The following is a 12,728-nucleotide window of genomic DNA, read 5'->3' on the forward strand; positions in this document are numbered from 1 at the left end:
TTAGGGAAAAACTGTGTGTCCCTAGTGCCTCCTCAGCATCGGGCACCCAAGAAAGGTGGCTGTCAGGGCGGGTTAGAAAATGCTTGTATTAAGCGGCCATTTTCTCCTGGGTGTATATTGGGCACCAGGAAAAAGGATTTTTTAACTGATTCCGCTTTCTGTGGTGCTTCCTACTTACTATTGCCACAATACTAGTAGTAGGGATCACAGAAAGCAGGAATTTTGTTTTTTGACGAGCCCTTGAGTACACCAGACAGGGCTGGCGTAAAATTTGCCACATTGTAAGGGCACATTGGCAACATGGGAAAATTTTTTGCATTACGGGGATTAGCTAATAAGTCTCATCTACATGTACTTTCCATATGATGAGCTTTATCAGCTACGTGCTTGATTGGATGGGCGTTTTGGAGGCACTAATCCCCATTTTGCATTGGGGGTTATGGACGTGCGTCCAACTGCATGTTGACCCCCATGTGCTGGCTGCAGCGCAGGGTATTGCATCGGCCTGTGAGTGTGTTTATAGGATGCTTCCTTCCCCTTCCCCCAATCTGCCCTTAGTTGAATCCTGAGTTATGGGATCATCGAACAGGAGGGACAGGGAATGAGTTTGGAGCAGACACTGCAGAGAAAACAAGTGCCCTGCTGCCTTTTCCAGACCATCCCTTCCTGGTCTCTGAGAGAAGTAAATAGACAGCTGAGATGCAGGGTACTGGCCAGTAGATTGGGGGCATTATAGTTGATTGTCCATGGATTAGCGATACCCCTGGTGTGAGGATATGTTTTTGAGGTGTGGTCACTGGGGGGGAGGGGGGGGGGGAGCTGCAAGCAGCTGCTGGTATGTGCTGGTGTCAATGGAGTGAGCAATCGTGTGTGGTTGTGTTAATGGAATCTGGGGAGGGGAAAATGGCTGGTCTGGTGCAAGGAAGGCAAATGGGAGGTGTGTGATGGTATCAGCTTATTTATTTACATTTAGCACACACATTTTCATTGCCAGCTTGAGGTGAGTAATATTCAGGTACAGTAGGCATTTTCACTGTCCCCAGAGGGCTTAAAATCTTACAGGGTCATTTATCAAAGCGATAACGACCACATCGCGATATCAACATTCAAATTAGGGAAAGGGGAGGAGGCAAAGTAGGGGGCTGTAGCACTGCAGGCGATAATGTCTCGCACATTAGCGCCTGCACTAGTGCCGGAAATAGCTACAGCTATTTCATTGGCACTACGGGGGTGATAGTATGCACCGTTGCAACTGGGTTTCTGGTGGCATAAGTGGCTTTAGGGGGGGTTGTACGTTTGGTGTTTGAGTGACCGGTTTCAGTGATGTGAGGTGCTGAGTGCTGACTGGGTTTGTAGTGGTGCTCATGTTGTGAGTGAGGGTGGAGTGGGGCTCATCCCAGGCGGATAAGCAGATGGTATCAGTAGTATGAGTGGAGGTAGGTTATGCTTATGGCTTGGTGAGGAGCACTGTGGGGTGTTGATGGGAGTGCGAGGACATTATTTTCCTATTGCACTCTACAATGTCAGCTTCCCATCCCAATCCTCATTCCACATCTATCTTCTCCCCCATCTGTACTCCTGCCCTTCTCCTCCCTTGGCCACATGACCTGCTGTTTACAAAGGGCTGGAGTTTCAGTGTTTTGTGCATGGGCTTGTCGTCTGCCACTGACTCCTGCTCTCCCCTCTGGCTCCATCAGTGACACATCAAGTGCTGAAAAGCAGCTGGAGTGTGCTTTTTCTTCCGGGTCATGCTTTCTGGAGGCTGCGGTGCCAAGTATTTATTTGGATTTCTTACCCATCTTTTGGAATACAAAATTTACTCAAAGCAGTTTACAGTATATTAAAATAGCAGCAAATGAGTGACGACAACTGCAGCTTCACAAATCGGTGTACACAATGTTAAATAGCAGTACAGATTACAATGCACATGGCAGTGGAAAGTGCTCAGACAAATACTAACTTCTATGAAACAACACAGTAACCGACGCTAACATTTTTTTTAATGCAGAAAGATAAAGTTGGAGCAAGAATGTTTGTTCATGACAGCATAGCTGAGGCCTTTGAAGTGATGCCAGAGTGTTCTGTAAGCACTTAGTATCTTTGTGTTTCGGGGTTGGCATTAATGGCCTGACAGAAAAGCCAGGCTTTTATTTACTTGCAGAACTGGGAGTAATTCTGTATTTCTCACAGTTCTTCTGTGAGGGAATTCCAGAGGGCTGGTGCTTCTCCAGAGAAGGATCCGTTTCAGGTGTCTGTTTGTTTAATTATTTTTGATGACTAAATTGACAGAATCCGAGTGAGGATCGTAGTGGTCTGTCTAGCAGGCATGTATACAGATAGACTATCATTTAGGTACGTAGGTCGAGCTCCTCTTAGAACATTAGAACCAGTGAATTTCATTCTCTGTGGTGTTGGTAACCAATGTAGTTTTTGTAGGACAGGAATGATGTGGTCATGTTTTTTCATCCTATTAGTTGTACAGCAGCATTTTGAATTATCTAAAGTCTGTGGAGGGCATTAGCAGTTAGACCCTTGTACAATGCATTGCAGGAGTCAAGTCTTGTGGTTAACTGTGACATGTACCACAGGGCATAGGTTTGTCTTCTCAACGAGCAGATGAGCCTTTATAAGTTTTGTAGTTGGAAATGGCAGCCTGGATTTATGGAAGCATGGTGAAGTCTGAGTCCTGGATGATTCCCAGTATGTTCCCGTTACTGATGCCTGGCCTTCCCCCTATCTATGCTATAATTTGTACCAGGTCTCCATCTGCCCTCGTCCTGAGAGCCACACCTGGAGCTCCTACCATTTTTATAAGTATAGATAAGGCAAAATGGCCAGAAGCTTTAAGAGTAAAACAAACAGACAGAGAGGAACAGAACTACAATTAAGCAGATTATAGAAATTTAACACTCTTCAAATTACTAATAGGCTTTTCTATTTCAGGTTGGTATTATTTTACATTATTCCTCATTATCCACCCTACTATGGATGGGAGTGAAGGCACGACTCATCTACAAGGATCTTACACGCAAACCTCCACCGCAGCAGGAAGGGGAAACTCCACAAGTAGTACAAAGACCAATGCTAAGGTAGGATTGTGTCATCAGTACTCAGTCCTTGCTGTGCAAAGCCAGCCACTGTCACTTTCAGGATAAGACAAATTAAAGATGCTGAGTAGCATGCAAGCCCTTGGGAGGGAGGGAGTCCTGGCCCTCAGTCTTCCCGCCTTTGTTCTGGGATCCAAAGGGAGCGGTGGTCCATGCATCTCAGCCGAGGACTATTGCTGTAGGGGTGAGGCTGGAGCAGGAGAACTTTCACTCGGCACTAACGGCTCTGGATTCTGTTCTCGATCAGTCTCTGATACATTAAGCTCAGAGCCTCAGCAGAAGTCTAGGTTTCAGCAGAATAAAAGAATGCAGTCAGACTCTAGTGAATGCTATGGGCCTGTAACTTTCATAAGCATGACCCCTTCCTTAGAGGAAAGAAAAATAAGCTACAGCCTAAACTGTCAGCGCTGCCCTGCATCCACCTCCGGGGACTGTACTGTAAACAGGAAGTGTTCAGTATCTGGATGGGACATGCTGCATAAACTGTTTATTTTTGCTAATTTAAAACATTTTTCTATTCTGTGCCTCCATAATATTTATCTTGAATGTATTCAGAGTGCACTAATTGTCCTTTATTTTTTTTAAACTCCCACAGAGTCTGGAAAGCAGAGACTTTAGGGGCCTTAATGGTAGTTTATCATAGAGCAGAAGTTTGTTTAATTCTGCTTTAATTAATGTCAAAGTTTAAGCCGAGTTTAAGGGGAGGAATTGCTGTCCGAGTCAGGTTCACTTTGTACAGATTCACTACAGAAGGTTGCAGCCTGGGTTTTGGGACTGCTGGTGAGATTTGAAGCAGCAGCAGCAGTATAGAACGCACAAAAGAATCTCAGCTATATTAAGATGCATCCTATTTATTTTACATTTTAGCCATTTGCCTTAACAGCCAAGCAGAAAGCAGCTTTGAAGCAGGGCTCAGAATCAGACAGGAAGTGAAACGATAGCTTATTGCCCTTTACTCCCTACCTCTCCCACTGATGCCAATTGCCTTTCTGGTTTGTTTAGCTGAAGTCACAGAGAGGCGACTGCCAACAGACTGTAGCAGGGCATTCGAACCATTAAAGCAGAAGTTCTAAACTCACTGCTGTGGGCTCAAACTAAAATAAGCAGGTTGGGATTATTGGTAACTTTATAACCATTAGTATAGCATTGTGTCTAGTAAAAACAGTTGCAACCGCAGACACAATGCTTCTCTTAAGGATACGCGATTTATGGGCCCTTAAGGAATTTACTACCCTAACACTGAGGGTAATATTTGTGTAAGTTAAAACATGCTTGTGTTGGGTTTAAACATTTTTTACCTCTATATGTTTCCAATTGTAACAGTGGACGTGACTACAGCAATGGTTAAATCAGGGAGATAGGGAGTATTCTTAAGGGATTAATGGCCCCGTCTTGCAATCAGACTACTCAGGATCTAATGAAACATTTAATTTATAAATCAGTCCCAGACTATTTCACATAAAAAAGTGATGTCAGTCCAAGTCCAGTGTACCTTTAAGCCATGACTGCTGGGAACTGGAAGGGTTTGACAGTAAATACCCTTCTAGGCACCCGCTTCTTGTTGCTATTAAAGATAAGATGCTGGGCCAGATGATCCTATTATCTTGATCCAGGTTGTTCTAATTTAGTTTACAAAATATATTAAGAGTCTGCTATAGCTGAAGGGGACTCCTCTCACCTAGCTCATTTAGGGGTCAATTTAAAAGAAGTGCGCATGTGTCCATGTGCATGCTGTTCCCGGCATGCACATGTTATAAAACACGGTCCCCGACCGCACATGTGCCAGATTTTAATATCCGTGCATGCATGTGCAGGCGGGTTGGGACTCGCGTGGGGGAAGGAGGATTTTTTTTAGAAAACGCGCAGCAACACGCTCAGGCCTAGACCGATTCTCTCCCAGTCCGCTCCAATTAACGAGCGGACTGGAGGAGAACTTTCCTATTCTCCTTTCCTATTCTGCCTCCCTGACCCCCTAAAACCCCTTTCCCGTACCTAATGGCCGCTGTCCTGGCTGGCCCCCCTCCCCCCCTTTCCATTGACCCAGTACTTCTGCGCGTATTGGGAGTTATGTGCATGACCGGGCCCTTTCTAAAATGTGCTTGGCGCACACAGCCTGGCCATGCGCGTATCCCCCAGTAGTTGCGCATGCAGGCCATCGAAAATTTGGGCGTTAGTTACTTTACGATAAGGGACCTCACTTATTCTGTGGTGTTCCAAATGCAATCCTGGTTTAGTTACTGGAATGTGTCCTGTATGCAAATAAAGTGTGTCACTCATTGTGTTACAGGTTTTACCTTATTGCTGGAGGTATACCTCTTATTATCTGCGGCATCACTGCAGCTGTCAACATGAACAATCAAAGAGACAGTAATCCTTAGTAAGTGCTCTGTAACCACCAGTTACACTTCCTTTTGCCTCACCCTACTCTCACGACCTCCTTGACCTCGGCTAGCACCTAGATGACCAGCAGAACACTATGGTGACTTCAGGTCTTTCAGTCAGTGCTAGTTATTTAAATAATAAATGGACAATTTCTTAGCCTGTTACCTGTGTAAATTGGCTGTCTGAAAACTTTCCCACAATAAGGCTAAAAGTATGTACATTTTTCTGCATCCATACGTTAAAGGAAAATTGGTTCTTACCTGCTAATTTTCGTTCCTGGAATACCACAGATCAGTCCAGAGAAGTGGGTTTTGCATCCCTACCAGCAGATGGAGGAAAGAATAAAAACTTTTCAGGCACTGCTGTCTAACAGAGAGTGCCACCTGCAGTCCCTCAGTATTGACCTGTACCCAAGCCAATGTAGAAGAACCCCCCACCAAAAAAAAAATCTCCCACTCAAACTTTCCCTTCTAAGGCAAACAAAGAACCCAGGGCTGGAGCCGTCACACCCGAACATGGAACTGAAAACTAACTAGCTCCATTGGTTCAATCTATATACACGCGGAAAGCTCTGAATTGGCTTCTAATCGCAGCTACAATTGTCTTTTGGAACTAAGGTGACAGGCCTCTGGCCTGATCTGCGGTATTCCAGAAACAAAAATTAGCAGGTAAGAACCAATTTTCCTTTCCTATTCATACCCCAGATCAGTCAAGTGCGATGTACCCAAGCTCCCATACACTGGGTTGGATCCTAAAAGACCCTTGCTAAACACTCTCGCCAAACATTGTGTCCTCCCACGCCTGAACATCCAGTCAGTAATGTCTGGTGAAAGTATGAAGCGTAGACCATGTTGCAGCTCTACAGATCTCCTGAGGCGACACCAACTGACACTCCTCCCAGGAGGCTGCTTGCGCCCTAGTAGAATGTGCTTGCAATTGAACTGGGACCGCATGTCTTTTACAAAGATAGGCAGAAAAAATTGTCACCTTTAACCAGTGAGAAATCTTGGCTTTAGATGCCTGACATCCTTTCTTCACTCCAGTGAACAAAGCGATGATCCGAGCGATGAAAAATGTTTGTGATTTTAAGACACCACAACAGAATTCGATGAACATCCAATAAATGAAGTTCTCTTGCTGGCTGCGTCTCCCGTGACCAATTCAGAAAAGCGGGAAGCAATAAAATGGCATTAAAAAAAAAAGAAAAGCGGGAAGCTCCACTGTTTGGTTCAAAGGAGGGAACCGTATATAACATCACACCATCGTTCACAATCCTCAAGAAAGGATGTCTACATGACAGAGCCTGAACCTCTGAAATCCGTCTGGCTGAAGAAATTGCTACCAGAAAAAGTCTTCAAGGTGAGGTCCTTCACCGATGTCACCCTTCAAGACTCAAAAAGGAGGACCATACAGAACCCGTAGTCCCAAGTTAAAGTTCCATTCCGGACACAAGTTCCGAAGTGAAGGCCGCAACTGCTTGACCCCCTTCAGAAAGTGAACAACATCTGGATGAGAGGTTAAAGACCTCCTATGTAATCTACCTCTAAGGCATCCCAAGACTGCCACCTGAACCCAGAGCGAATTATAGCCCAGTCCCTTTGACAAACCCCATTTCAAAAAGCCCATGATGTGAGGAAGGTCCACCTACAATGGATCCAGACCTTCCTCCAAACACCAGGACTCAAATATCTTCCACACCCTGGAATATGCTATGGAAGTAGCAGGCTTCCTAGCCTGCAGCATGGTGGCAATAAATGACTCAGAATACCCTTTCAGTCGCAAGCGTTGCTTCTCAAAAGCTAAGTCACAAGACAAAAGAGATCCACCCGATCCAAAAAGATGGGTCCTTGCTGAAACAACCCTTGTAGATGAGCCAATCTGAGAGGGCCATCTATTATGAGATTACCAGATCTGTGAACCACGGATAGCGTGGCCACTCCACCAGAATTACCTTCCCTGGGTGACCCTCTATGCGATGCAACCTAAGAGAGGCCAGGGAGGAAACACTTAGAGCAGGATCCCTGTCAGCGAAGGAGGATCCAGAGCATCATCCCCTCGGACTAGACCTCTCGCCTGCGACTTGAAGAACAGAGCTGCCTTGACATTGCCAAGCGACACTATCAGATCAAGCTGCAGGTTACCTCACCTGGCAAAAACAAGGTCGGAGGTCGAAAGCCTCCGAGGATAACCCCCATTCCCCCAGGTCTAGCTACTGCCTGCTGAGGAAAGGTTACCTTTACATTGTTGACTCCTGCGACATGCGATGCTGCTATTCCTTCCAGATGAAGTTCTGCCCAGGCAAACAGCTCCCAAGCCTCCAGGACTACCATGCAACTATTCATCCCTCCCTGATGATTGATGTTTGCCACCTTCAACGCATTGTCTGAGAAGATCCTTACCATCTTCCCAAAAACCTGAGGATGGAACCACGCTCTGTGCACCACCCTCATTTCTAGGCGATTGATAGACTAGGCCGCTTCCGCTGGTGCCCACAGACCTTGCGCCATCCATCCCTGACAGATCACTCCCCAAATTTTGAGGCTGGCATCTGTGGTTACGACCTTGTCTGAAATCTCCAGGTCCACTCCCTTTTCCAAATTGTGGCGAGACAGCCACCAGGAGAGATTGGATCTCGACTCCTCCTGCAGAGGTAAGGGAAGACGATACTCTTCTGATAACAGATCCCAACAGGATAAAAGTGCCCTCTGCAGCGGACGCATGTGAACAAACGCCTACAGCACCAAATACAGCAGGGATGCCATGGAGCCCAGCACCTGCAATCGCGCAACGTGTCGAATCATGCACCCAGGTATTCCAAAGACTGGGCGGTTAGTAGATGTCTCTTCGCCAGACTTATCACCCAACCTAGCGATTACAATCTTTCCATGACCCTTTGAATCAACTGACAGCATTCCTCCTCCAACTTTTCCTAAATGAGCCAGTCAACCAGGTAAGGATAGACTAGAATCCCCTCCCTTCTAAGGGTACCGCCACCACCAGGTGACTGTCCACAGCACTGGCGCCAGCCTGAAAGGGAGAGCTTGGAACTGGAAGTGCTGCCCTAACACCATGAACCTCAGAAACGTCTGATTTTCTGCTTGTATGGGGATATGCAAGTAGGCTTCTGACAAGTCCAATGATGCTAGAAACTACTCCCTGCGGACCACTATCACTGTCCACACAATGTTTCCATGCAAGAGCTCAGAACCCACAACAGATTGACCTTCCGAAGATCCAGAATAGGCCCAAAGGTGCCTTCCTTCTTAGGCACCACAAAATAAATCTAATACCTCCCCAGTCTCTGCTCTGCTGGCGGGGCTGGATCAACAGCATCCAGCCTTTGCAACCGATGTAGCACATCCTGAACCACCTCTTGCTTGCTTCAAGATGAGCAATGAGACTCCAGGAAGGCTTCTCTGACCGGGCATGAAAATTCTAATGAGTAACCATCCTTTACCACCTCCAGGACCCATTTGGTCCAACATGATCTTGGTCCACTCCTCGTAAAAGTGGGATAATCTTCCCCCTACAGAAGATTGGACCCCCTTGGCCTCATTGTGAGGACTTTCCTCCTCCAGATCCCTGACCATAAGAGTCCCTGGAGGGTCTGTGAGCACCCTGAAAGGACTGCTGCCTTCCCGAGGTTTGCTTTTGTCCAGAGGCTGAAGCAAAAACTCCTTGTAGCCTGAAAACAGGGACGGGGAGGAAACTTCTTCTTGCTACTCTTCTTGTCCTCTGGCAACCTATTTCCCTTGACTCCCCCAGCTGCTTCATCAGCTGGTTGAGATCTTCACTGTCCACACAATGTTTCCATGCAAGAGCTCAAAACCCACAACAGATTGACCTTCCGAAGATCCAGAATAGGCCAAAAGGTGCCTTCCTTCTTAGGCACCACAAAATAAATCTAATACCTCCCCAGTCTCTGCTCTGCTGGCGGGGCTGGATCAACAGCATCCAGCCTTTGCAACCGATGTAGCACATCCTGAACCACCTCTTGCTTGCTTCAAGATGAGCAATGAGACTCCAGGAAGGCTTCTCTGACCGGGCATGAAAATTCTAATGTGTAACCATCCTTTACCACCTCCAGGACCCATTTGGTCCAACATGATCTTGGTTTACTCCTCGTAAAAGTGGGATAATCTTCCCCCTACAGAAGATTGGACCCCCTTGGCCTCATTGTGAGGACTTTCCTCCTCCAGATCCCTGACCATAAGAGTCCCTCCTGGAGGGTCTGTGAGCACCCTGAAAGGACTGCTGCCTTCCCGAGGTTTGCTTTTGCCCAGAGGCTGAAGAACTCTTGCTGAAGCAAAAACTCCTTGTAGCCTGAAAACAGGGAGGAAACTTCTTCTTGCTACTCTTCTTGTCCTCTGGCAACCTATTTCCCTTTGACTCCCCCAGCTGCTTCATCAGCTGGTTGAGATCTTCACTGAAGAGCAGCTTCCCCTTAAAGGGAAGATTACAGAACTGGGTATTGGACCACATATCCACTGACCAGTTTCCCAACTACAATAGCTGGCAAGCCAAAGCCACTGAGACCATACTTCTGGCTGACGTGCGGACCAGATCATACAGCGTGTTCACCACATAGGCTATCCCTGGCCTCCAACCGGGCCACTTGCATGGAATTGGCTGTCTGGGAGGAATCTTCCTGAGCCTTCTGTACCCCATATAAACAGGCCCTCTACATCAGGCTAACACAGATAGCCACTTGCAGACTCAAGGCAGAGACCTCAAACATCCATTTTAACTGAATCTCTAGTTTACGGTCATGGGTATCCTTCAGTGCGGCTGATCCCACCACTGGAATAGTTGCTTGGTCACTGCTGAGACCAAAGCATCCACTTTAGGAATCAAACAGGTCCATGGTCTCTTCCGTCAACGGGCATAACTTTGCCATCGCCCTAACGACCGTGAGGCCTGCCTCAGAAGAATCCCACTGCCGATTTAATAACTTATTCACCTTTTTGGGCACTGGAAAAGCCCTAGGGGGGCCATGCAGTCCATCTAGAACCAGGTGCACCCCTTCATTATCAGACTCCTCTTTGACGACCTTAATTCCTAACTCCTCCAGGACCTGTGGAATAAAAGACCATAACTCCTCCTTCCTGAACAATCTGTCAACCCTCAGATCATCTCCTTCCACCACCGGCATGTCATCTGGATCCTGGGGGTCCTTGTCCACATCCTCAAGTGGGCTACCATCCACAGGACCATTATCCCCCGGATCATCTGCTGGATCCTCCTGCAGGTCATCAGAGTCATCATTGCCCTGAATTGCAGCACACCCAAGACCCAGACGTCTGAGGAAGCTCCCAGACCCCTCCCCCCCGAGGCTATCATCGTTTTCTTAGAGGGGTGCTACTGCTGCTGGTCCAGGGGCCACTTCCTCCATGCTCTTCCTTGCCAAATAGACCTTGTGAAGGAGAACAAAATCCACTGAGAAATCTTCCATCTCTGCAGAATCCTCAGCCTGTATGCTGCCATCAGATTCTGCCCCCCGTTCCTGGTCCTCTGCTACAGATTGACCATCGGAGATAGGGGAGGGGGGGTAGGAGTCTCTGAGCCCTCTGGAAGCCTCCTGCTTCTTACTGCTTGCCTCAACCAAATTAGTCACATCCCCGATCCCCCCAGGGACTTCTGCAGTGGGCCCTGTGGACCTGGTAATTCTCCTTCTGTTGTTGCCTCGGCAGAGGTTCCATCCCTCCCCAGGCACAGTCCGTGCAAATCATGATGGAAATAAGCCGGCTCTGCCATAAGCCACAGGCCCTGCAGGATCCCCCATAGTGAGAGGTTGGTGCCATTGTCCCTTTGCATATGACCCGATTGCAGCTCCGTGTGGTTAAGTAGGCCCGCAGAGATGCTCAATCGCAGGAATCCTGCTACCGGCGGGTGCCACCCTCCTCAAACTGCTCTGACCTCGGTGCTGACAAGGGCCTGTCACTCTCTCTCACCACAGCGCTATCAGCTCCCGCTGAAGACTCACACCACCCGTCAATAAGCCTTCCTAGATTTTTTTTTTTTTTAAAAACAATTTAAAGACACAGCTCCATTTCAGGAGATAACCCTCACTAAAAAGAGGCATACTCCCCTGAATTTGGACGAAGGCACTAGGGAGCAGACCAGGGAAGGAGAGAGGGAGCCAGACCCCTGGCTCTCAGTCCCTCTCGGCTGCTGCAGGCAGAGACCAGACAGGGATCACCAACCCCCAGCCCGCCTGGCTCTACTTGAGGAATGGCCTACGAAGGTGCCTAACACCTCAGGGAGCTCCTCTTCTCATGATGACTTTCTTATTTCTTTTTAATTACTCTCAAACTGCAGGCTTGCACCTCCACCATCTGCTGGAGACAGAGAAATACCGAGGCACTCTAGGTGGCGCTCTCTCTTACTTAGCAGTGCCTGAAAAGATTTCATTCTCTGCCTCCATCTGCCGATAGAGATGCAAAACCCACTTGTCTGGACTGATCTGGGGTATGAACGGGAAAGAGCATTTAGGGGAGATTTTTGCAGTGTGTGCAATTGATGGAATTGGAAAATAACAAACACAGATTATATTTTCAAATCTGAGGTCGATTTTAAAAGTGTTGCTCACACAAAACTTCTGCCATACACATACACGTGGGCTGCACGCAAGCAATTCAGATTTTAAAAGGCCACAAAGTGCTTGCGAATATACTGGTCCACGTGTCAAAAATAAGAGGGTGGAAAAGGCGCAGAGCATGGGCATTCTGGGGTGGGACCAAGCATTACACGCGTACCTCCATATTTTAAAATTGGAGACTGCGGCATGCATCAGCTGGTTATCCACGTAGCTTTACTGCTGCTCCAGATGAGGAGTAAGTCTGTAGATCTCAAGTTTTAGGGCTTACAGGACAAGGTTGAGGGGGGTCTGGGTCAAAGGAGCATGCAGGATGAAGAACCAGAGGATTCTTGAAGATCTCAATATTAACTGGGCAAACTGGTGAACTAATTGGAAAAACTGGATTGTCCCTCACGTAAGCATGTTTTAAAATCCACCAACCTCCTAGGAAAGATATGTGAAGTACCGTATTTTCCGGCGTATAAGACGACTTTTTAACCCAAGAAAATCTTCTCAAAAGTCGGGGGTCGTCTTATACGCCGGGCACACCTGCTCTCTGACCAGTTTCTCTCAATCACACACACATGCTCTCGATCAAATGCATTCTCGCACTTACACACAGGCTGGCTGCTTCTCTCTCTCTCTCACTTCCACCCCCACTC

The 12,728-nt window shown here is 47.4% G+C and overlaps 1 protein-coding gene across 3 annotated transcripts in view; it reads left to right on the forward strand.

Moving 5' to 3' along the window:
- ADGRA2 (adhesion G protein-coupled receptor A2) overlaps positions 1 to 12,728 on the forward strand; it is a 273,188-nt gene that overhangs the window by 253,018 nt on the left and 7,442 nt on the right. For all 3 annotated transcript variants that reach the window (XM_029603893.1, XM_029603894.1, XM_029603895.1), the window contains 2 exons: positions 2,944 to 3,089; positions 5,395 to 5,484. In XM_029603893.1, the coding sequence (XP_029459753.1) occupies positions 2,944 to 3,089; positions 5,395 to 5,484 (236 nt within the window). The remainder of the gene's footprint in view (positions 1 to 2,943; positions 3,090 to 5,394; positions 5,485 to 12,728) is intronic.

The sequence above is a fragment of the Rhinatrema bivittatum genome, chromosome 5 (assembly GCF_901001135.1).
Source record: "Rhinatrema bivittatum chromosome 5, aRhiBiv1.1, whole genome shotgun sequence".
In the NCBI taxonomy this organism is placed as follows: domain Eukaryota; kingdom Metazoa; phylum Chordata; class Amphibia; order Gymnophiona; family Rhinatrematidae; genus Rhinatrema; species Rhinatrema bivittatum.